Raw genomic sequence first — 25,327 nt, 5'->3', positions numbered from 1 at the left:
ACCTTCTAAGAGTTAAGCAACTACTTTCCCCCCCACCCACCACCATGTTCAGGTCTCAAAGAATTTAAGCCCAGCTTTTCAAACACAGAGGTACTGTGTGTATCAAATTTGCTGTGGAAGATGGGTGCTGACCAATCAGGCCTAAGCAGTGCTTCTACTGATCTGCGTGGCCACCTGGATCTGCAGAAGGCCAAGTTGTGACACATGTGGTTTGTCTACAGGGGCCTATCCAGAACATTCAGATTTTCAGCATATGAAGGAAGACAGACAGAGCCAAGGCAATTCTCCATGCTATCCTGCTGCAGCTAAACCTGCCTACCTAAAGTGCTGCTTTCTTTAGAACTGCAATGCTACAACGACTTGTGTGATCATGTTGCCCTGACAACCAATGGAGATCCTCTGTGCAGTTAATCTAACACACATCTGTAATTTTGAGACAGACAGCCCTGAGTGGCTCACTGCCACTCACAATTCCTACCCTCCAAAACAAGCATGAGGTCAAGATCAGAAGTGTGTTGTACAAATCCAGAGAGTGGCGATCTGGCATTACTGTTAACATTGCATCCCTTCGTTCTGGCTGCCCGGCTGGTACTACTGGAGCACAGATCAGTACTTGAGAGTCTGTCTCACAGTCTTGGAGTGTTTTGATTTACAAAAGGAGGTCAAAGAAGAAAGACTGTACACATACCTTCAAGACAGTCCACTGCTCTACCACAATTGCATCATAGCCCTGCGTAGTTTTACTGTCTTCCACAGCAACATCTTCAAAGATAAATACTCCATCCATTGTCCCGTGTAAAGAATCTGTGAAAACACAGGGCTGCCTGTAAGCTTTACAGTGTAGTGAGGCATCTGAATTTATTAATAACATATTCTTCCCAGGAGATTACTACAACGTTCAAAGACATTCTCTGATAGTCTAGCTCTATTAAATGAAAGAGACTTGTATCTCTAGCAGTTTTAAGAGCAATCCTACTCCCTAATAACAAACCTTGCTGTCCAGTCTCTTATTCTACCCTCTGCCATCAAGAAACTATACCTCCCCCATTCTGAGCAGGCAAAAATGATTCAGTCCTCAGTTCAGCAGTACTGCTCACCTACCTGAAGTTATAAACACACTAAGGATCATGGATTATGTCAATGTATTATTTTCAAGGGGTTTTGAAGGTATACTGATTTATTTTTATGATATTTATGATATTGATACTTGTGACTATATCCATTTATTCACACAAGTCAGAACCCTGCATATGGATCAGTCATTGCAGATACAGTGATCCACACGGACTAGGGATGATCTGGCATATCTGAACAGTCTGAGAGAAAAGATACATTCATAACTATTTAATCAATTTACGAAGGCATTTTGACCATCTGGTTTAGTGCCTCTCTGTTCTCATTTGCATTCCCTACACATTCAGCCTTTTTTCAGACAACACATACTCTTAAAGTTACTTGAGCAGCACTTTCTCCTTTAACTCAGCCACACACTCCATAACCTGCAATCACTCCCATATACCAGAACTGAGGTTTTGTCGGCTCCATGACAGAACAGAAACAGAATAACTGGGGAAAAAAAAATATTCATCTTTCTTTGTTAAGATAAGCTGATTGATGGAACAATAGAATTATGTTTTGGAAAACAGTAAATAAGCAGGACTGTGCTCTTTATAAACAGAGAAAACTCTTCTCACATTGTCAAAAAGTGTCTTTTTCAGCCTTTCTAATATGAACAGTATATTTACCCTTTCTGACTGATTATAAAGACCTTGCTTATCCCCTCCCCAAATGCTGTATTTTGCATGATAGCTTCCTTATATTTCTAGCAACACTATATTTCTTGAGCTGGTATGATACATGTTTTTGAAATGCAGTCACACATGCCAAACTGACAGATTCTTGAACTGACAGGGAAGTCTTCTGGATAAGCCTGCTTAGGTGTTTCATCAGGGTCATCCTGCTTTCCTGGTGGATGTTACAAGGTCAAGAAATGCCAGCAGGAAGGAATCACTGCCTCCAAGAGAAAACATATATCAAACTCAGAAACAATTTTCACAAAGGAAGCAGTGAGAAGGATTAAGAGGCTTCTTACCTCTTGCAGACACAATCTCAGTCAACATCTTCCAATGTCATTATATTATCTAAATTCAATTTATTATCTGGAAATGACAAATCTGCTGCAGGCAAAGCCCACAGCAGACCAGACTCCTACATCTGGAGGCTTATGTCTACACACACACACTGCAGCACGACTGCTGCTGCAGGTGTCAGTGCACAATCCCTCTGTTTGTATTTGCACAGTTCCTTATCCTCTTTTGCTGCTGTTGCAGTCAAGCCATTAAGTTGCAAGTCAGGAGATGCAAATACTTGTCTCTAAAATAACACAGCTTTCTTTTTTTTTTTTTTTTTTTTTTTTTTTTTTTTTTTGTTCACTTGTAAAAGAAAAAAGTTGTAAACCACTTACTAGGGATTAAAAATCCCTGAGATTCTGTTCGGAGTCTGAAAGAAGAAGAAAAACTCTTTGTCTACTTTCACACTATTTCCACAGGCAGGTTTCCTGCAACTTTATTTAAAAGAGAGAGCCAAAGACTCCTCGCCACTACAGCAAGCTGGGATTACACACTGCTCCAAGGTGGATGAGCTGGACTACAAAGCAGTAACTCCTGTCATCCAGACAGATTTCTCATCCAAGTGAGAAGAACTGACATTTTTGTTGTGAAATAACAGGCCAGAGTACTAAGTAACTGGGTTACAGGTTTGAAAACACAGGGAGAGCAAGCCTGCCACATACCAAAGGAACAAGATTTAATTACTGGATTTCATTCAAAAACAGCACTTTGTTAGATCCGACACTACAAAGAGGGAACCAACTCAATTTCTGTAAAATATCACATTCCAACACCCAAACCCATATCCAAATCTATTTCAGGACACTAATGCACAAATAGCACTTTAATTTTCCAAAGCACGGATGACAGGACAGCACCTAAGATTGAAAGCAGATCCCTACTAGACACAAACATCCAGATCTTGCCAGGTCAGCTTTATACAGCACCAGTGCACTGCTCCTGTACTGTGAATTCCCTTAATGAAATTCAGTGTCACACTGTTGGCACAACTGCAGCTTGAGCTCTCCCCTCACCACGTGTTTGCCAGCTAATTAATAAGCGATCAAAACACAATCAGCAGGCGCGTGTTTGCACTCACTCGTAAATCATCCTTTATGTTTCATTCTGCTGCACATTCCACTCATGTAATTTACAGCTTCCACATATGTGAATATGATGGCACATATGCAATGTTTTAGAAACCAATAGCTGAGCTCAGGAGACCCAACAGGCAGCAGAAACTTCACTTGGCAGTGTTGAGTTTATGGCTGGACTCGTGATCCTAAAGGTCTTTTCCAACCTAAATTATTCTAAGATTCTGCTTCCTTGTTGGAAGTACAATGATTACTGTCGAAGGCTACATCCATCAATCACACAATCCATTCATTTTTAATGACGTTTTTTGCTAGTAAAGAAATCCATGGAAAATGAGAAAACTGGAAGGTGAAAATTGTGACGGAAAGACAGCTGCAAATGTAAAGAACAGTGTCTATTCAACAGAGTGATGCTGGTGAAAAACTCTACAGAAACTGGCTGATGACAATCACTGAGATTTCCCTCTCAACCAACCTCCTCTACCTGTCATGCCACAGTGTTTTAAAGATTCATGCCATGAATGCACACCTGCCAATTCTCACATCTCACACCCTGGCCACACATTTTACCTTTTACAGGTCATGTACTACACTTCCAGAGAAAAAGAGAGGCACAGGAAAGAATAATTGGATCATTAACTCCTTTACATGTGAAGCATTTGGGGTGCTGAGAATAATGGGGGAAAGGAGAATGCAGAAGAGAGAAGGCTAGCAGAGTCAAGTTTTGAAGAGAAGGCACTTATAACCCATGCTATGTGGTCAGGATCAGCAGAATTTCAGGGAAACTCTTACACAGAGCTGTGGAAGGGCAAGGAAATTAGCAGATGCACTGAGTGTGTCTGCAGTACCTTTATCACATAGATCTAAGAGCAACTTCAGTTGACAGTCACATATTCTAGAGCTGGCCCACTAAGTGAGATGTTCCTGATCCAACAGTTTCATAGAATCATAGAATAATTCAGCTGGATGGGGACCTCAGGATGCTCAAAGCAGGTTCAATATACAACTGCAGACCAGACCACTCATGGCTTTATCCAGCTGCATCTTCAAAATCTCCAAGAATGGACATGGCACAACTTCTTGGGCAGCCTCCTCCAGAGAGCGACTGCTTTCATGGTAAGAAAGTGTTTTTTTATATCCAAAAAGGACCTCTCTTATATTAATTTATGTATAAGTTTTCCAGTCCTCCTACCACACACTACAATCAAGGGCCTGGATCCACCTTTTTGATTGTCTTCTCATAGGCACTGCCAAGCACTGTTAGGTCCCCCAAAGCTGTCCTTTCTCCAGGCTGAACTAACTCTCTCAAGTGCAGGTTCATCTTGCTTGCTGCCTACTAAAATTCCCTGGACCTTTCAACAGAGCTGCTACCCAGCCAGGCTGGGGAAAGCCTGGATTAGTGAAAAGGCCTCTCCCTTCCCAGAGGCAGGACATTTGTCCTCATGGAATTTCAAACAGCTCCTGCTGGCATGTTTTTCCAGCCTGCCCAGGTCCTTCTGGACAGCAGCCCAGTTATGAGGCACAGCTGTCTGTCTCCTGAGTAAGGGATCATCCAGAAATTTGACAAAAGCAAGCCTCGTTGCCTCCTGTGCATCATTGATAAAATTCTTAAACACAACAGGTCCCAGGATAGATCTCTGTGATACTCCCCTTTTTACTGCAGGTAAACTGTGACCTATTAACCACAAACCTGAGTTTTAGCCATGTAACTAGATCTTTTAGGCTGCATGGTCCTAGCTTGGATACAAAAATATTGTGGGAGCTAATGCCAAACTCCCTTGATGAATTCACCCAAAATGACATCTACTGCTTTCTCTTCACTCACAAATCATTATTTTATCACAGAGGACAATAATTTTCAAGTATGTTTTACTCTTGTTAAATCCATGCTGAATGCCCCAGTCACTGTCCTCTCCTTCATGTGTCCAGGAGGTCCAAGAGGACCTACTCAGTGATCCAGCCAGAAATGAAGTGAGGCTGACCACTCTGTAGGTCTCTGGTTTGTCCTTTTGGCCTTTTTTTTAAAGACAGGTGCAACCTTTGCCTGTGAAGACTAAGGCAAAGGAAGTACCAGGTATCTCAGTCTTATCTAGATGTATCTGATCTCTTTTGCACATCCTGATATAGGACGAGGTGGATCACAAGACAAATCCTAACTCTATCAGTCCAAGCCTACATTTCCACTGATTACACTGGCACTTTAGGCTGTCAACTCATACACAGATTCCTGCAGGCCAGATTTTAGAGATACATTTATTCAACTGGATGCTACCTGCCTAGAAAGATCAGTTATCTAAAGCTTTAGATGGTAAGTTGGTTTTTCCAGTTTTCACTGTTTCCTATGTAAAGTATTTCCTGATTCAGATGCAGTTGTATTCTCCTTTAGTAATCCCTTGTTAGACAAGATTCAGCTCCTGGAATGTAGCTTAAGTTAAGACATTACTTGGAAATTCCAAATATTCATCCACTTGCAATAGGGTGGTAAGAAATGCCAATAAAACAAAACATTTTAACTTTGCTGTTTGTAGTATCATTTTCCAATCTCTACTCTTGAACTTCACTCTTTCTTAAAGAAAAGGCTCCAAAAGTAGAGGTTACAAACAATGTCCTTCCTCTGAAAATGTTCCATTACCACTGCATCTTTTATTAAGGTTTCCTACTGTGCACAAAAAGCTATTTTCACTGGGTTGTATAAATATTTGATGTAGCTCGATTGACAAAAACGTATTTTGATGTTCTTGCTTCTGATTTAAAGGAGGTATATGGGAAAAGATTACTTACTTCACCATGACAGCTGTCTTAGCAGGCGACAATTTTCCCCCTGCTGTCTTTGAACTACAAATTCTCCTTATCTACGAAAACTAACCTTTAGGCTGCTGTTGCTCTCAATGAGGAAAACTAGCTCTCTGTGGCTTTATGGGGCACGTGACATGAATGTCTGCCTTTTCTTTGTATTTGCATTCCTGCCCCCTTCTGAATCTTTTCACCTTCAATACACACAGAGAGAGTAATTCCATATGGGTGATAAAACTCCCAGTACTTCAGTGGCTAAGGTGACAATAACTGGTCAAAGGGATCACCAGCACATCTCTGTTGGAGGCAGATGACAGAGACAATCAATTGGACTCTCTTAAAAACCTTACTACTTTCCTCTTCCAAGCAGCTCACGTTTTGCTACTTTTGCTTTGTGTTTAAGAACTGTCAGTGTTTTCTGGCTGGTTGGCTGGCTTTTTTGAGGTTTGAAAGGCAGAAAATTCACAGACAGAATGGTACAACAAATACAAAAATGCTAGGCACTTAAAGAGCTGCAGTTCAAAACAACTGAGGATGAACCGGCTTGTGATTACTCTGTTAAGGCATCAAAATATAACCTTGAAGAGGTTTGACTCTCCCTGCCTTCTCACAGTGCTGACTGGAGACTTGCTGTTACAGGAACAAAGGAGACCCACCTGTTACTTCCTTTCCATTTGGTACTAATCTGTAGCTTGCTGCTACAGACTCCATTCCCACTAGAAGAGGGCAAGGGTGAATTCCTACAGTCACTTCAGATCACTGGGTAGGATCAGTTTGCATCTGGGACTATAGGCAGAATTATCAATTACATGAGCTGGATGAAAAACACCAGCAAGTAACTGAAGTGCAGATTTAAATAAATAACTGTTATCTGCCAACATAAGAACATTCAAGGACCAAGCAGGCTGCTGTTTCTAACTTACCAACAAAATCTGAATACATTTAATATATGGTGTAACTCTGCATGGTTTATATATTGCGATCAGCAATTGTGTAATATTTCTGTTTATAATTATCTGCTACAATAAGCAAAAAGAGACAATTGTTACCAGTGAACTTTAAAACTCCTTTAAAGACTAATTATTAAACTGTTAGCAGAAGGAAGAAACAGATTTATGACTACTGACAATCTGGAAATCTTCACTTCACTGGGTATTCCAAGGACAAGGGGGAAAAGAAGAAGATAATAACCCTGCTTTTAAGTCTAATAAGCAAAATAATGAATTCATACTTTCATCCAAAAAGAAAATCAGCCCCCAGAACAAAGAAATGTGATATGGCCAATTAAAGAAAGTATGCTGATACTACCTTAATTTGGAGGAGGATTAATCAGCGAAAAAGACCAGATATGAGGAGCTGGACAGGCTACCATAGAAGTCTAGACAAAAGCAAGGAGCTGAGAAGTCCTCAGACCCCTACTTCTCTCGTCCCTATTCTGTGTTGTTCGACTGGCATATGAGTAAAAAAGCTCTTCTATTTCTCTGCAGCATAGAAAAAAATTAGGATTTAAATGATAAATCATTTAACTGCAATTAATAGCAACTTACAGATATTCTTAGTAAATGTTCTTCTAATAGCATAATACACTTTTAGAAACCTTGTTTCAGCTTTTTGATTTTAAAACTTGTTCCTCCTGTAACCATAAAATGCTAATAAAAATGTTTATTAATTGTTCTTCAATCACTAATCTAACTTAATCCTGAGTCTGTCCACTTTTACATAATTTGTCACCCTGTTTGGTTTGAAACTTTATTGCCAGCACTCAAGCCTACTTTATCTATGTCCACAGGCAGTTATCCAGCACTCCTCACTCTGGTATCCAAGTACATGAACCTCCCACAGGGCTCTGCTACATAAATGAACTCTAAAAGTTTAAGTAACAGAAAAATGCTGTGTTTAAAACATTTTAGAAAGAACTGACAAGCAGATTTTATTTAAAAAAACTCACTGAGTCTGACAACTGAGCCTGATAGAGCCAATTAGGTTTGCCTCTGTGCAATTTATATACATAAAGCAAATGACCATTTGTTTTTAAGCAAGTTAACTAGCAATTACAAGGCTTTCCAGGAAGCCGTGTGAAAGCATCCCATCAGCTGAACTTTAGACCTTCCTTTTTTTTTGCTACTTGTTTGTAAAATGAAAAATTAGGATTGCCTGTTAATTTCCTGATTGACTTTTACCAGAACTGAGTCATATTCCTGTGTTTCATCCTGGGTTCTGGATTCAGACCAACAGTAAAAGATGCTCTGGAAACAGCTGCCCTGTAATTTTGAGGCATAAACCAACTAATCTAAGTAGGAACGTGCAATCTCTGGGTTACCACCATTCCTCTTGAAAAATGCAAAACCAACCAAAATTATGCTAAAGATTCAGGCGTAAGTACTTTAATCATGAAGTACACCACTCACATAATTTTCCAATAAAGTTAATCCAGCTGCAACTTCAACATTTTTATGTTGAAGTAGTTCCTGTTCTCATGGCTCATTGGTTATGTCTCTTGGATCTCTGTACACAAGTCTTTATCTGTACAACAGGCTTGCCTTCAAAGCCATGATGACCACAAGTGTGGTACAGACTGGCTACAGTACTAAGCTGGACCCAGTGCCACTCTTCCACAACATGCAAAAATCTAGGAATTTAAATCTTCTTAAATTAAAACCAACATTTATCCATCACTCATAGCTAAGATGAAACAAACACAGAAGACAATTTTGTAAAACAGTGTACCATCCAGGTGGAAGAGGTCTCTGCAAGAACTGGAATTAACTGACTTCTTGCTGGACAGATAAAACTCCAGTCCTTGCACTGACCTGCAATCAGAGCCAGATGCAGTGTGTGGTCGGACAGCAAAGTCACTCTTCTATTTATGTCATCTGTTTTGCAATCTTATTAATTTAATTCACTTTACTTGGTACTGTTTATTAACTCTGTATATTTCTGCAATTATAAAATAATCTCTAGAATGTTTATAAAATACAATACATGATCTGTTTTCCTTATTCAAATGCCAAAATATTTTTTGTACTTTCATTCCATTTCACTGAAAGAGGATGATCTAATAAAAATCTGCCCCAAGTCTACATTAAAACACCTCCCAAATATCTTCTCTTCAAAGATAATGGCCTTTATTAGAGGAGAAAGGAAAATAATCACAGCATAATGCTTTCTGTAATTTCCATACCATTTACCATTCCAAGGCTGAAGATGGCGTTTACCAGTGAGCCTCCTTTCCTGAAGTGATCTGTCATGTGCTCCAGCCAATTTGCTTCTAAGCTGTTGACAGTCTGCCCATTCCTGGAGATCCTCATAGGGATAGTCACTGTATAGTACTGGCTGCATTTTTGTGGGGTTTTGGGCTTGTTGAAGAGAGCGAAGATCTCTGCTTCTACCAAAGAGTAAAAAAAATGGAATAATGCAACAACCGAACCATAAAATTTCACCTACAATAATGCATAACCCACTGTTTGACCTTGACTAATTACACTATGCAACTGCAAAAAATTCTTCTCCTTAATACATTTCTGCAGTCCAACACAGTAGGACTCTCTCAAAACCCAATACAGTATTTTGTTTGCTTTTACAGTATTTTTTATTCACAATGCATTCACTGTTGATAATAAAACATTTAAAGACAGTAATACCTGAGTACTAATGCAACATTCCTCTGTGGGAATCATCAGTTCAAACATGAAATCTTACTGTAAATTTAGAAGGAATTGCATTCTGTAGATCATGGCCATTAAAGTATTAAATAACTTGGTTTTGATAACACAAAAGCATGGAACAAGCCAATGGCAGTCTCATCTCAAGAAAATGCAGTGAATCATTTATGTAAACTCTGGTATCTGCTTTGTTGATTTATTCTAGATCTGAGCCAAGGTGAGATATTAACATAACAGCAAATGAATTTTAAAAATGGAATTGTGAAGGGTCTCAAAAATTAGAACATCTAGATTATTTTCCATGTCTCCTCCAGTATATTTTAGGAGCAGTTACTAGAGGCAAAAAAGTCATTGCTGACAGAAAAGCTGAGCTTTCACAGTCCTAAACTGGAATCAACTTTAAAGCAGATATCCCTCTTGGAAGGGTATAACCATAATTAAAATAACTAACTAACTAAAATAACTAACTAAAAAAATTTTTGAGATTGTCATTTTACTTATTAATGGACATGGAAAGCAGCAGTAGAATGTCTATTGACTTCCAAATGCCAAAAATTCTCCCCAAATATATTAATATGAAAAGTAAAGACATTACATGAAATTCCTTCACTCAACAAGATCCTCATTTCCAAGTTATTAGGTTCTAACCTCAAGCAAAAGTAAACAAAGAGATGTCAAGAGAAATGTTAAGATTGCTCTCTAACAAAAATCACTAAGCAAGAAGCAGTGTGGAAATTGAAAAAGAGATCAGAAGGGAGATGCTCAGAAACAGGCTGGCAGCACTTGAAGAGAAGAGCTGGAAGCTCATAACCAAAATGAAAAGAGACCTGATGATCTCAGACATGAGCTAAATTTCAAAACAGTAGAAAGGAATAAACATTAATGTGAATCCTCTTGCTGTTCATCACTTGTTTAGAAAGAATGAAATTATGATAATCCTAGCTCAGAAAAGCACACACAGAATACTTCTCTCATCACTTTGATTCTGACCTCCAGAACAGTCTTTTGTTGGAAAAGGAGATCTTTCTGGTGGGTATTAAGACACTGATTTGAGAAGCAGGACATGACCCTGCAATGTGTGTTCACAGCCCTGAGATCCAACCCTACCCTGGGCTGCACCCAAAGCAGCGTGGCCAGCAGGGCCAGGGAGGGGATTCTGGCCCTCTGCTCTGCTCTGGTGAGACCCCCACCTGGAGTACTGCATCCAGCTCTGGGCTCCCAGCACAGAAGGACATTTGCAATGCATCCAGAGGAGGCCATGAAGATGATTAGAAGAATGAGGTACCTTTTCTGTGAGGAAAGGCTGAGAAAATTTGGGCTGTTCAGCCTGGAAAGAGCTCAGAGCAACCTTCCAGTACATGAAGGGAGCCTAAAAGAGAGCTGGAGTGAGACGTTTTACTGGGCATGATAGGACATGGGGGGACAGCTTCAGACTGAAAGAAGGCAGAGTTAGATTAGATATTAGGGAGAAATTCTTCATGGTAAGGGTGGTGAGGCCCTGGAACAGACTGCTCAGGGACATTGTAACTGCCCTGTCCCTGGACAACCTGGTCTAGTGGAAGGTGCTGTCTAACCCAAGTCACTACTAACAACAATTTTCACCAGTGACACCAAATCCTCAAGCATAGCCAAACACACCCTTCAGCTTGGTTCCAAGTAACACAGCACTTTAGGATATATTATTGGAATATCTGTGCCTTGTCCACAGGCAAATATTTTTCAACATTGCATTGAAAAGCTTTTTAAAAATGGGGGAAGTGAAGGAGCACTACAATACATTCAGGAATCAAGTGAAGAAGCATAAAAATAACACTTGAATAATATAAAACCTAAAATAAAGAACATATTTAAGATTCCACAAGTAGTAAGGAATATTAATTTTTTTCCTGAAGTTTTATGTAGGGGAGAAGCAGTTTAAGAATGGTAACTTCCTACAGAATACGTAGGAAAAAAACCAACCACGTGATGCTTTCAATCTTCACACTCCCAAGGAAGGATGGAGAACTAGTGCCAAAAACTGAAATACATTTTCCATGGGAGGAAAAGGGAGTGCTGTAATAACAAAAATTAATTCAAGAGTAATAAAGAAATCAGCAGTGTTGTACAGGATTTGGAAAAATTCTAACTTACATGAGCTATCACATAAAACTGCTTTCTCAGACCTTGAGTCTTGGAAAGTATTTGCATAACTCAGCAATTAAAAAAATGCATGAAAAAATAAAGCCAAAAAGCACCCAAAGAAAGATAATTGAGGAAGCTTAATACATTTTCAAAATAAACTCTCTTTTCTGGAAAATCAGCCGCAATCCTGGGGTGTTACAGACAAAAGTTGGGAAGACTGGAGGTGATCAGCTTCACATTATGCAGAAATATTAACAACATGGTTACTTGTAGCAATAGAATTTCAATATTGAGTAAGGAGAGGAACAGAATCAAAGAGATAATTAAACTTGCTAAGTTAACTCTCTCAAAGACAGCATAAGAAAAAGAGAAAGAACTATATCTTGTTAGACTCTGGTTAGTTAGATAACTAATTTTTAACTATAAGAGACGTTTTACATGTAAAATTGTAGAGTTGGGACAGCCCACCTCTAAGGCTGTAGACCAGAAGAGATTGTTTAAACAACAGCTATGCTTTAACCCAATCTGACTGACCCCTTGCCCAACAAAAACTGAAAAAAGTATGTTGGAAGGTTATTAGAGGGTGATCCAAATTGGATCCAAAAGCTAATTACACCAAACTGCAACGGAAACCAAGACAATAATCCAACGAGCACAATGCAAAGTCATTCTGGGTCCTATATACGAAATTCCCAAAGGGGTAGGATTGTTTGACTGAATCTATGTAGAGTCTTAGAGAATAGGGATAAATTAAAGTCAAGGACAGTACCAGCTTTAGAAATTTCACCTACATTCCCCCTGCATAGATTTGTAGCGTGTAAGGAAATTAAGGAAAGCAGTAAGAGAAATTAGTGTAAACATGGTTTTCTTGGATTTAAACAAACATAGAAATGTATTTTGAGGCTTAAACTGGAAACAGAGCAAGAATATTCTTCATTTCAGTTTTCTAAATTACTCTGGTCTGCATCCTATTTTGAACTACAGTTCCTGCTATGGAAGTAACCTTTGAGCAACAAACACCTTAAGGAGGGTATTTTAGACCTCAGCTAAGACTTGTAGTCTTCGATGGCATTTAAAAAGTGGAAAGCCCACCTGAGGAAAAAAGATGTCAAAGAAATGAAAGAAATAAAACTAGTATATGGGTAAAAATCTTTAAAAAAAAACCCCAAAAACTGGAAGGCAAATTATTATGAGCCCCATTACCAAAATTCTAATATGAATTAGCAAACATGAGTCATTAACATAAATAACTGCTGTTTTCCAGTAATTACAATTCTGACTGGAGCACTGACCCACACACTGACTGTAGGATACCAGGAGATATCAGAGTCCAGATCACATATATTTATGCTATTCCTGAGGTGGTTTAATTCCAGCTATCTATTCACCTGCTACAAAGGGACTAACTGTGACAAGTCTTTGTGAATTACTCCTTCTATGGCTGCAAAAGCTTGTCAGGCAGATTAACAGGGCTTTTTATTCAAACAGACAAAAAGGACACAAAGATCAAGAGCTCTTAGGGTATGGCAACAAATACAGAAATGAACCAATTCAGCTGAACATCAGACAAAAATAATCTTCACACTCAGGCATACATATAGGCCATTACAAGGCTGCACATGCTTATATCATCTCCTCCTTTGCCATCTGACTCCTGCACAGTTGTTGTGAACTGTGTAACCATGCTGAAATCAGGTTAAGTGGCTCATTTTGGGCATCTTTTCTTCACTATCTCAGTGGCAATGTCCCCCCTGCATCCCCACCCCCAAAAGGAGGTGGGAATGTAACTGAGGTGATTTTAACTTTGCTTTTATGTACAAGAGGTCACTGCAGTACTTACTGCCAGTAAGTGGTTTCAAGCATCGTGCAGGCGTTTCACTCTCTGCAAGTCCATTCGTCTTGTCAGCTGCTTCTCTCACACTCGGGCTCTCACACTGGGACTGTTCTTCACTTCCCTCCACAGGTTTGGAATGCAGCTCTTCAGTAGCCTGTCCTTCACCTCTACAGCCCTCTCTGGATGTGGCACATTGGTCAGCACTTTGCTCACTCTGTGTTGGTGTACTGCATCCATCAGTGCTGTCTATTTTCTCGCCATCCAGTGAAGCATGATCCTCAGGGTAATTTGAAACATTTTTATTATCTCTTGATTGCACAGAGTTGTTACTGGCAGGTGTCAGGGAGGTGCTGACAAGGCAGTTCTTTCGGGAATGGTACTGAGGTATAATTCCAACAAATTTCAAGCCTTGACTTGCAGCATCTTGAATCTACAAGTTGAAGAAGATTAGATTTTTAACTGTCAAGCTGTCTTAGCTAAATAGAAACACAGAAAATAACACCCTTCAAGGCAGTGAGCATGTAATTTTGCTACTTTTGTCCACTATCGCTAGAAATTGCCGTGTTGCATTTATATAAAAAGGTACATTCTAAAGAAGCAGGATGAAAAGTTGCCCAAACCATCTGATATAATGTGAAAATGGGAGGGGGAAGGAAAAAAGAAAATGCCTACATATTTCTTCACAAGAGATAAAGCTTATTTATAATAAAATACTAGAAGTGGTATTTTTTACCAAAAAAAAGTTTTTGTTTTGATCTTAAGAAATCAGAGACTTATTATTTTATCTTCTGCTGTATTAGGTGTGTGATTATGACATTTATGCAAGGAAGAGCTTATTAATTCTATAACAACAGTTGTTGTTTGTCCTATTTTGGATTGAGACACAAATGGCAAACTTTCACATAATGAGCGCATAAAAGCAAAGCTATTTTAATACACCACTTTGGGGAAGATACAGAACTCAGAACAGAAAAAGGTGTTGTGACATGAGCTAAGAAGAAGAAAAAGGAAACTAAAAGGCTCTATAATTAACACTTTACACTTCAGGTAAAGGAGGAAAATGAAGGAATCAGATCACAAATGATCCTAAGAAAAAAATGATCAGGCTAGTAGTAATGACAATTAGATAAAGCCAGCATTAGCTAACGAATGTTTGAGATAAAGCAGAAAGAGAAATCTCTTTCAGGCAGGCTCAGCACTGTGGAGTCATCAGCCTCACACTCTTCAAACCCAGGAGAAGTGTGAGTGCGAGACAGACTTCTGTGAAAACATATGAGTGTCTACTGCTTCATTTATCAAAACCATTCACCAAAGTGAAAAGGCTTCCATTTAATGCATACTCTTCACATAATGTAAAGTACAAATACACATAAATCTTTTAAAAATAAATGCTTGAGAATGGAGAAATAATTTCACTTTGCATAACACAAAATTGCAGAGTTAAAAGTCAAAATTCTTTGCCCGTGCTCAAATTAGCATGAATTTAAGAAAAGCAGTTCAGCCGGACTTTTTTTGGTAGCAAGTAAAAATGAAGAATTTTGTATCTTTTTCCAATTTAAAAGGAAGCTCATTTTTGCATCTTCTCTACACACTTTTTTCCCCCCTTAGTCTGTTTTTTTTCTAGTGAATCATTTACTTCCTGGTAACATGTTACTGCTCCAAACACACAAACCTACAGATGACTGATCAACAAGAACTTCCTCTTTCAAACCTCTATTATATTTTCCATGTTAAATTAACTCTTAATTTCATGATCACAGGAATTTAAACAGAGGCCTCCAGGAAACAAGGCAATGGCCTTCACAGGTGTTTAGCCTGGAAACATGGGATGCTGACTTAAGTAAAGCTCATTGCTAAACAGGACAATAAAAATACCATTAGCAGTATCCTGGCCAAAAGGGTATCTGTCTACAAAGAAAGTTAGCTTTTACTTTGCTCAGGAAGGTTTAAGTATCAGTGACAGATGCATTTATATTGTACTCAATGGTCCCGGCTCTCCACTGTATCTCAATTAACTTTTATACAAAGTTTATATACTTAGTGATAGAGTTAGAAATTAATTTCATCTCTTAACACTCATGTATAGACACAACACTACATTTGTTCAGTAGGCTGCAGGGCAGCTAATTATAGAAATCTAACTAGTGTGCAACTGTTAGAGAATTTGAGGACAGTACATATGTGGTAATATTACTGGTCCTGGTCAATAAAGACTGCTTGTCAATCTACATCAGACTCCCACGCTGTGATATGGAGGAGAGAGAACAGCTTTCACAGATACTGCTGCAGTGTTTTACAGTCTTAGCTTACTCAAAAACATTGTCCTTGTTCTAAAGAATACCTGAAGCTGAGGTGTTTCTTTTGAGGCTCTTGTTCTCAGAACAGAAATGTGAGGAACTGAAAACCAAATTACAGTCTTACCTGTATTGGCCAAACAGCTTAGCAGGAAGATTGCAAAAAAAGAGTTTGCATCTTCAAGGCCCTTTCCAAACAAAGTTAATACTGTACACTACAGAACACAAAATCTTATTTAAACATATATTTCAAATTTTCCCAATGACATATGGCAAAACCAAACATATCCTTCTTCTCAATAAAGCAAAATGTAGCAGGAAATGCTACATCAAAAGTGTGATGCAAACTGCAGAACAGGAAAGTGATGTATCAGGAGACACAGTCTCTCAACTTCTCACAAAACCATGAAGAAGCTAGCCTTCATTAGAAAGTGTAAAGACTGAAAATATTCAAACTACAAGGGCAATTTGTTTTTCAGGATCCCGCTGAGAGCTTAAATATTATGCAATTTTAGTTGCCTTCACATCCAGACTGGATCATGCCATTCAATAGAATCATATTTTCTGTTTCCTGCATTTCAAAGATTGAATATACAAATTTAAAAAAAAAAAAAAAAAGAAAAAGAAAAAAAAGAAGCAAAACTAACCCAACTGACCAAACAAACCAACCAACCAATCAAACAAAAAAGCCCCACAAAACCAAACCCACACCTCAGTAACTGGAGATATACAGAAGGACTTTTTCTGCAAGCCACCTGCAGATTTTGGACCTTCTTGTGGTATTCTGTGCTGGTACACAGACAGTTATGTCTGTCACAGCCTTCTGGGAAAATATCTCAGCAGATGTGGTGCTGGGAATGAGTGAGAAGGCAAAGTACAGGAGAAAGAAGGGGTAAAGCTGAAGTGGATGGGAAGAACATGATACTACTTGGACAGAGTCACCCAAGATTTATTCCAGCTCAGATAAATAACACAATTACTTGTCTTTACACGCCAGTGTAGAGCATTAACAAAGAGGCCTAACAAAGGTCTGTGTCACACTGCACTGTTTGACTAAATGAAAAGAAAAAATGTAGAAACAACAACTACATCGCTGCCACTTTTCACATCAGATAAAAATCTAGATTTTAAATACCCTTATGCTAAGTGATCAATATTAACTTCAACTGTTTTATGACAATGTTATATCTCAAATATACTATATACTTGCTCTTTACACCTTGGGAAATTTTGTAAAGGGAAATTCCAGCAAGATTTAAAAAAGAAAATTCTTTGCTTCTTTCCCCAGATGGGAACAGAAACATTTTCACTGCCTCATAAAGTGCTGCTTGGATGATATTAACTACAAATACAAGACCAGATCTCCATCACAAAGGACGTTATTGTTCAACCACAGAAGCAGAACTTAACTCATTTATTTCAATCTGGATAAACCCTCAAGTGGGTACATACAAATTCATTTGCAACTGGCTCGCAACAAATTGGATTTATGGCAGTTTAAAAATAGAATCAGCTTAAAGATGGGGTGAAATTTCATGTGTACAGAGGGCCAAGGCAGTTAAAGAATTTAATGTCATCCCTATAATTTGCTTGATTAGAAACCTGGCATTTTCCCCGAGGGGAAAAAAATGACAGATTTAGCCTTCACTGTCTGTGAAATAAATACCAAATCTCCCACGAACTTTAGAAGGAATAGGAACAAGCACCATGTCCAACCCTGATGTCACTACCTTAATTGAATTTTAGCTGGGGCACTTGTGTTAACATTCTTAACATTTGGGAAGTGTTATTGTTTATTTCAGAACTGCCTGACCGCTGTTTTAATACTGCATTTGGAAGAAAAGGAACCTTCAGCAGCACAAAGCAGTGTCTCTAAACATTATGTTGATGTAGCAAATTTATGTCTCATCTTTTTAAATACTTCTCATTCTCTTGAAGGCTCCCTACTCAAAATGGCTGACAGTCCAAATTAAAGATCTGTAAAACCACACCTGGCAACAGCACGGCTGAATGATGAAATCTTCTTTTCTGGAAAGTACTTGCTTTACTCTGTGGCTCTTACAGTCATGTGAGAACTCATGTTCAAAAGCTCATTTTGAACAGTCATATACAGCCCACATAATATTTGATTCTGTTTCTTGTTCTGTTGTCAGCTCCATAATAATCTCCTATTGACAGCAAGCACTATGGTACTCTTATAAATATGGAAACTCAAGGATATGGATCCCATGCTGAACAGAATCATACACTTTTGTCAGCAATTGCTTACAAGGAGATCCTGATCACATCCCTGTGGGATGCCACACAGAGTATCAAACACTTCCAGCAAGCTCAGGGTAGTATTCCACCAAAACCCATAAAAATGTGAAATTTAATAATGAGGATCTCTCCCAGATAAGAATCTCGAACAAATTATTTACTAAGTGTTAGGGATTTCTCTTCACTCTTTAATGCCAGGAGCTGGACATTTCTGAGATGTGTCCAGAGAAGGAGCAGTTTTACTAATATCATCAAGGCACTTGAATTTACAGCAGTCCTAAATGGTCTCAAGGCTTACACTTTCTGACGACCTAGAGAAAAAACACCTTCAAAATTTAGGCACTAGGACTAAACATTTCATTAGCAGGTTTGTTAGATGGTTCATTAGATAACAAGGTACCGAAAGAATTTCACAGAAACACAGAAACAATTTATGAAGAGCACACGTATCAAAAATGCTCTTAGAGGAGCAAGGAACTGATTTTCTGATGGTCAGATGCATTTAGTAAGCTCTGCTGTGAACTTTGGGAAAGACTGCTACTTAATCATACTGATGGCCAAACATATGGCCTTGGAAACAATAGCTGGTTAATTTTGCTCAGAGCTGTCTATTTAAACAAAGTATGAACAGCTTAGCAGTAAAAGAAATGCTTGCCTGTCTGTTTATTTAGTTGTTGTTTTTAAAAGAACCAAGTTAAAGACATTAGGTGTGTCATAATGTGCACCAGAAACCAGATCAGTACATTTCTCTACCTTCTTCTTAGGATTCAAGCAAATCTCCTTTGAAAACAGACAGAACCAGGGATCTTCATGCAAAAAACACGATCTTGTGGTTTGAGGAGAATGCTATGTACTGCATGCCAGGAGTTGGAACTGGAAAAGTATGCTCAAGAATACAGTCTTCCAACTCTGTCCTCCTTCATTAATATTTAGTAGAACATGTTTCATCATAAATACTGCACATCCCCCTCCTAGTTTACTCATTTATGGAAACAGATGTTTAAAATTAAGACAAGCTTTTAGTCTGCCTCTTATATTTTCCGTAGGTCTCATATGCTCCTTAGCAGACAGGAACAGTCATCAAGAGTTTACTGCTTATTTTAAAACCAACTAAGCTTAGCTAATGTTCTAAAGGAGGATTTAGTTCTTTCTATATGACTCAAAACTTCTGAAACTTTGGTATTTTTGCATCTCAATGCAAACACATTACAAAAAAAAATAAAAAAGGTAATTCTGCTAATCAAATAGCAAAGCATTCAACTTGCTCATCATTTTCCTATCTGATTACTCTGGACTAGTTCACTGCTTGCAGATTTCCAAACCATGAAACCCTTCTGACTAGAATGCCTCTTTGTTTAAGCCTGTATTTCCCCTGCATTTTTAACCTGTTCCAGTTTACATTCATCAAATTTTGAATTTGAGATGGATGGTTCACATTCATATACACAGAAGCAAATATAAATGCAGCTTTTAGAAAGTAAAATCCCAGTCTGCATTCAAGTTTTCAAATTATCAAGTATTTTCACTGACAATTACATCAAAATAGGCCATGAGGGATAAAACACTGGAGGGATGCCTTGGAAAATGCTGCCATAATCCCATTGATTTGCCATTTTAAGATCTCACTGCAGTTGTGGCAGACGCACAAGAATTAGAACAGGAACAATGTGGAGAACAAGGCACTGAACAGGGTAAGAAAGCAAGCTTTGAGTTTTACAACATGTTTCTTGGTAGTAGCCTCTGCAGAAGGGAACTGAAGCCTACAAACAGCACAGGGAGAAACGTACTGAAGCCAGGAGCTACTGCAACTTACTGCTGTGCTGAATGAAACAGAAGGTGGGATCCTAAGGCAGTGCTGCAGGAGATACTAAATTACAGAAAGCTATACATCTCCTGCTACTCAAGCCAATAAAGTAGTGAGATTAACAACTTGAAATTCCTCTCCAGCTCGCATTGTATTCACTCTATAACCACGCTAAACATGCAGCGCAGCATGGCACAAGTACACTGGCTTCCTTCAGCATATTTCATTACATGACAGATCTTGAAACCAGTCTCATCCTCTGTGGTCCTGGGTATGATGATTCTTCTCAAATCACCTCCTTTTAGCACCTTCGCTGAAGGCAAAGAGTGAACATTGCTGGCCACATGCTACAAAGATTCAGTGAGTGTGGTATTTGTCCAAAAGCAACATAATGTACCTGCATACTCCCACCCTTCTCCTAACTCTGAAAATAAAGTCTTGAAATTATTCACATAATCTAGGATTTATTCCCTACAATCTGTTTTAGACTTGGGAACAACTGCTAGAGAGCAGCCAGCTATGCTCAGTCAACTCAAATATTTGATATTCACTTATTTTTAAAGTGTAGAAATTGTGTCCCAAGCTCTTGGTCAAGAGAACTATCATTTTTAAAATGCAGACCATGTTCTGTGCAAGAATCTTTTGTGAGTAATTCCTACACTAACTGGTGAACACAAGCAAGGGGAAAATACAGATTTACAGAGGAGTGTCGTTGATGGTTGTATGTAAAAACCATTTTAGCAAGTAGCAATAATGTGATTCATTGTGAGTGATTCTAGTCCATCTCTGTTCTACGCAGTGGAAACAAACAAATAAAAAGGTTCAGGACAACAGGGGTACTTTAAAAAGTAGGAATTCAGTCTGAAACTTGCAGATTTTACATTTAATTTGCAGGGAATACTATTTTCAACTTTATATCAACTGAAGAGTGTTTCTTTAAAATCACATTGTTTCATCAACCCATCTGTTACTCATAGCCAAAATTACAATTTGAACAATTTGCTGGTAATTTATTTTAGCATGGTATAAAACATTATCATATTTACTGTTATTTAAAAAGCTATTTTTTCCCACCAGACAGAAGTAGGATCATTAAAAATATCAACTGCATACTTTATAATATCTATTTTTATCTTGGGCAAGGGGATGACTCTGAAAGCTGATGGGGGCAAAGGATTATAAAAGCACTACCAGACTCCTGGGAGAGTCCTGAAAATAGTTTTGCAATGTCCATGGAAGATATATATCAACACCACTCTTACAGGGCTTAGTCAAAAGAACACAAGTTGAAAGAAGCTTAAGCAGGAACAGATGTTTCCCTTCACACCAGGCTGTTTAAAATAGAGTATATGCTATTTTTTACCATCTCTTGTTATATATACACTTAGAAAATGTTAACAAAATGCACTTTAATAAATATTATCACAGCAGATTACAAACAGCTGAACTATTGATGTTGAGTTTTAAGTTCTGCTTCATGACCATATCTACTGCTAACATCTAAATGCTTAAAAAAATAAAATAGGGGTTCTGCTTGCACTGGAAACATGCAGAAAACAAAGCTGTCAGCTAAGTGCTCAGCAATGGTTTTCATTACAATGCACTACAGAAATAATGTTGTATTGTTCTCCTGCAAATACCCTAGAGAGTGAAGGTTTTGTGGTGGGATTTTTTGTGTTTGTTTTAAAGGTGGAAATTATTTTAGAAGAGATTGAGATCACATTTAGGTAAATAATCCTAGGTAATAAACAAGACTCTAGAAGGGTCATTTTTTTAGCCACAGAGATAAATTTGAACTGCTTATTTATTGGAAGAACAAACCTCTGTGCAGTATTAAAGACTCAATTTTTTCCCCTTTTCTCTTTCACTGCCACCTGCTCTGACTGTACACCCTGCAGAAAACTTCTGAACAGACCAGCTAAAGCATATGTGAAATAAAGAATAAAGCTTAGGATTACAATAACCATCTAAGGACCCCTGGTACCAACAAAGCAAACACAGACTTCACAGAGAAGATCCCTGTAAGACTGCAGCATCCAAGCCAAGAAATCCACCAACATATTAGTGTTCCTTAGAACACATAAGCTGCATCTCTTTGTTCCTTCTAAAACATAAATCTCAATGTAAACATTAAGAGATGAACAATAAGTAATGAAAGAGACAAGACAAGTGCTGGAACAGTTATATGAACCCCAGCATTTTTCTTCTTGCTTTTCTTATTATAAGTAAAAAAATACAGTATCAGTACTTTTCACATTCATTATTTTCTAGGAAATTGCAGACTTTTGTCTTTTCATTTCTTGTCAGGCTTTTAACAAAAAAATAATAATATAAATACATATTATTATGGAGACATTGATATGTTTCTCATCTTCCACATCCTCTTGCCATTTCCTAATAAGATGCTGAAGAGTTTAAAAACTCAGAAGCTGAGAGTTCAAAATAATTTCTTACTGCTCTTACAAATAATACAGGTATGTGAAGCCCCTTGTTTTTATCACACAAAACAAATGTTCATTCTGATGAAAATATGTAGAAAATAAGTGAATCACTCCCCTGACTAGAAACATTCACAGAAAAGATTTTTAAAGTTCTTGACAATTTCAGTAGGTATTTAGCTGTTATTTTAGAGGAGAAACAGAAGTCCTCCTAAATACTTCAAGCCTGCTTCTATCTTGCAACTTCAAAGAAGCTGGAGAATTAACCTATCTTTTAAGAGCAACACTAACACAAAAATTCTTCACCAGTTAGAATCGTTACACAGACGACTCTCCAGAAAACAATGTGCATGAACTAAGATAGCAGAAATCCTGAAAGCTCTGAAACAGCTACAGATCAATGGAAGGGAAAAAATCAAGAGAGCAGGAAAAGAAGGCTCTCAGTATTTTAATTAAATTACCAAAGCAGAGACACATGCAGTGAGAGTGACCTGTAGTTTTTCAGGGGGTGCAGCAGTTCCTTATCCAACCACCAAGCCAGTCTCCTGCCTGAGGCTCCCTCCAATGGAGAGAGAGCAGATAAAAGGGCAGGGGAATCAAACTGCTCCACGAAATGTCTCGCCCCTCAGGAGCACACTGAATTCAACTACAAATTAGCAATGCATATTAATTTCCAGTGCATAAACTTGAAACAGACTAATACCTCATGGCAGTTTATTTCTGGCAACATTTACTTTTCAATGAAATTGTCAAGAAGGGGTTCAAATACAGTAGATCCCTTCAGCAATGGAGGATGAGAGCTCTTCACACAAATCTCAGTATTGTACAGCCTTTCTTTCAAAAAGTGCAATTCTCTGCTCAACTTGCCTTTGTACCAGAGAGAACTGAGGATCACTATTTCAAAGGTCAATTCTAAATCAAGTACATGGGTAGCAGCATCCTTGAAATGTATTCTGTTGGCAGATTCCCCCTTGGGGTCCCACTCACTCACATCTTAGAGGTACCATTGCTTCCATAGCCCACCAATGCTATTATAGGCAATAAAATAAATGTCAAAAAACTTACTGGCAAAATCACTGCATCTGCAGGAGTCAAGATTATTCATAGAGTGCTTTGGACTACAGAAGTTGTTCTGAGGATCAGTTAAGGCAGTGACATGTTACTGGCAGCTTTGGCACCAGTGGTAATGATTTGTACTCACTGAACTTGACCAAGACACAAGAGAGGGAGCAGCAACAAGCAGAATTGACGCACACAGTCTCGCCCAGCAGATTTCATGGCACAGTAAGCATTGCAAGGTGTTTCACAATGGCAGGCCAGTTATAAGTGGAACCAGTCCACATCTGAAAATGCAGAACCAATTACTCATCTGTACTGCCTTAGGTTTGCTGGAAGAAATTAGACTCTGAATTTCTGAAGCAAGTAAGGACAGACATAGAGAAATCCATGTCTAGTCAAAACCACAATGGAAGATGCCTGCATTTGGATTTCAGTTAAGCTGCACCATTTTTAAACCACACGCTCTTCTCTACTTATCATGCTTCCTGCTTCCACAAAGACAAGAAATGTGAATCCTGCAATGGTGTCACATTGAAAAAAAGATACTGTACAAGAATTCCCTCGGATGGTGCATTATTAAGGAGATAACCAAGGATGATCCAAGGATGTACTTCCTAAATTTTAAGAAGTCAAAACTGGGGAGACATGGTACAGAAAGAATCCTCCATTTCCTAACCTGTCACCAACCTGTGAAAGACGTGAACATAGGAGTAAAACCTTCTGCCTGTTACAGTTCTAAACATGTACCTCAGATTGATACAGAAAACAGAGGTCATGAGAAATATATTTGGCATTCATAAATGACTTTGTGTCCAAAAAAACCTTTACTTGGGATGTCAGCCTAGCTTCTCCTTCCCTTACTTGTCTCCACAGACTCCAGAGAACACTCTCAGAAGAAAAAATGATAACAGGATACATAGAAACAAAAAGCAACTAGGGAAGTAATTAAAGGCTATCCTATTTGACATGAGATATAAGTCTAAATATTACAAAATATGGTACCCTAGAAGTAACATCGCTACTTTCCACAATTTCAGAATGATCTGAGCCCCGGTGATCAAAAGTTCAAAAGCTAGCTTTGCTTATTAAAAAGCAGATGAGCCAATCTTTAATCTCTGTTTAGCCTGAGAGCTAAAGACAGGAGTGTTTACCCAACACAGCAGTACAATATATACATAACAGTTTAGTTACTTCTTTCACTGCCCACAAATTATGTATCAAAGACACCATGGGACTGTTTGAGCTCTTTAGGACAGGTTAAGTTGCACTAGATACACATGGGTATCAAAGATCAAGCACAGTGTGGTATGTTCACATGATTTTAAAGTAGGAGTAGAGTGTATTTTATGCTACATCATGTCCCCAATATTAAAATGTTGCCTGCCTTGCCACAGCCAGAGACCATGGCAGAAAAGCAATGGAGAGAGTGAAGAACTGGAACAAGGTCCAGCAGCACAGAAAGATCTCAGCAACAGAACAGAGGTTTGACCAGAGAGTCTTCTTTGACTTTTCCTAAATGTTTTATAGTCAGCACTAAGGTACTTTGTTTCAGTGAGCAAGAAGTGTTCTCCAGGTGAAATAACCTCCTTGTTACACATTTATATAGAGCTACAGAAGAAAAAAGCACATATTACCTATGCTGCATGCCACTGCAAAACTGTATTGTGTTTGCAGAAAGAAGCAGTTAATATTCAATATTATGTACAATTTCAATGCAACAAAAAGTCAATCCAGAAAAGTTATTAAAATTGCGTCCTTGTTCAAACTCAAGGTAAGTCATACTTGCTCAGCAGCACACAATAAAATTAATAAAATTATTTTTCTCAGTGTATAGGAATTTTTTTAGGAAGCTCAGGGAGAA

The 25,327-nt window shown here is 38.3% G+C and overlaps 1 protein-coding gene across 2 annotated transcripts in view; it reads right to left on the bottom strand.

Annotated features, from left to right (window-relative positions):
- Positions 1 to 25,327, bottom strand: part of RFTN1 (raftlin, lipid raft linker 1) — a 95,255-nt gene that overhangs the window by 17,600 nt on the left and 52,328 nt on the right. For both annotated transcript variants that reach the window (XM_056483379.1, XM_056483378.1), the window contains exons 5-7: positions 13,619 to 14,042; positions 9,177 to 9,380; positions 689 to 804 (exon numbers count right to left, since the gene is read on the bottom strand). In XM_056483379.1, coding sequence (XP_056339354.1) covers positions 689 to 804; positions 9,177 to 9,380; positions 13,619 to 14,042 — 744 coding nt within the window. The remainder of the gene's footprint in view (positions 1 to 688; positions 805 to 9,176; positions 9,381 to 13,618; positions 14,043 to 25,327) is intronic.

The sequence above is a fragment of the Oenanthe melanoleuca genome, chromosome 2 (assembly GCF_029582105.1).
Source record: "Oenanthe melanoleuca isolate GR-GAL-2019-014 chromosome 2, OMel1.0, whole genome shotgun sequence".
NCBI classification, from domain to species: domain Eukaryota; kingdom Metazoa; phylum Chordata; class Aves; order Passeriformes; family Muscicapidae; genus Oenanthe; species Oenanthe melanoleuca.
The sequence above is the reverse complement of the archived record's forward strand: the minus strand, read 5'-3'. Positions and strand labels throughout refer to the sequence as shown.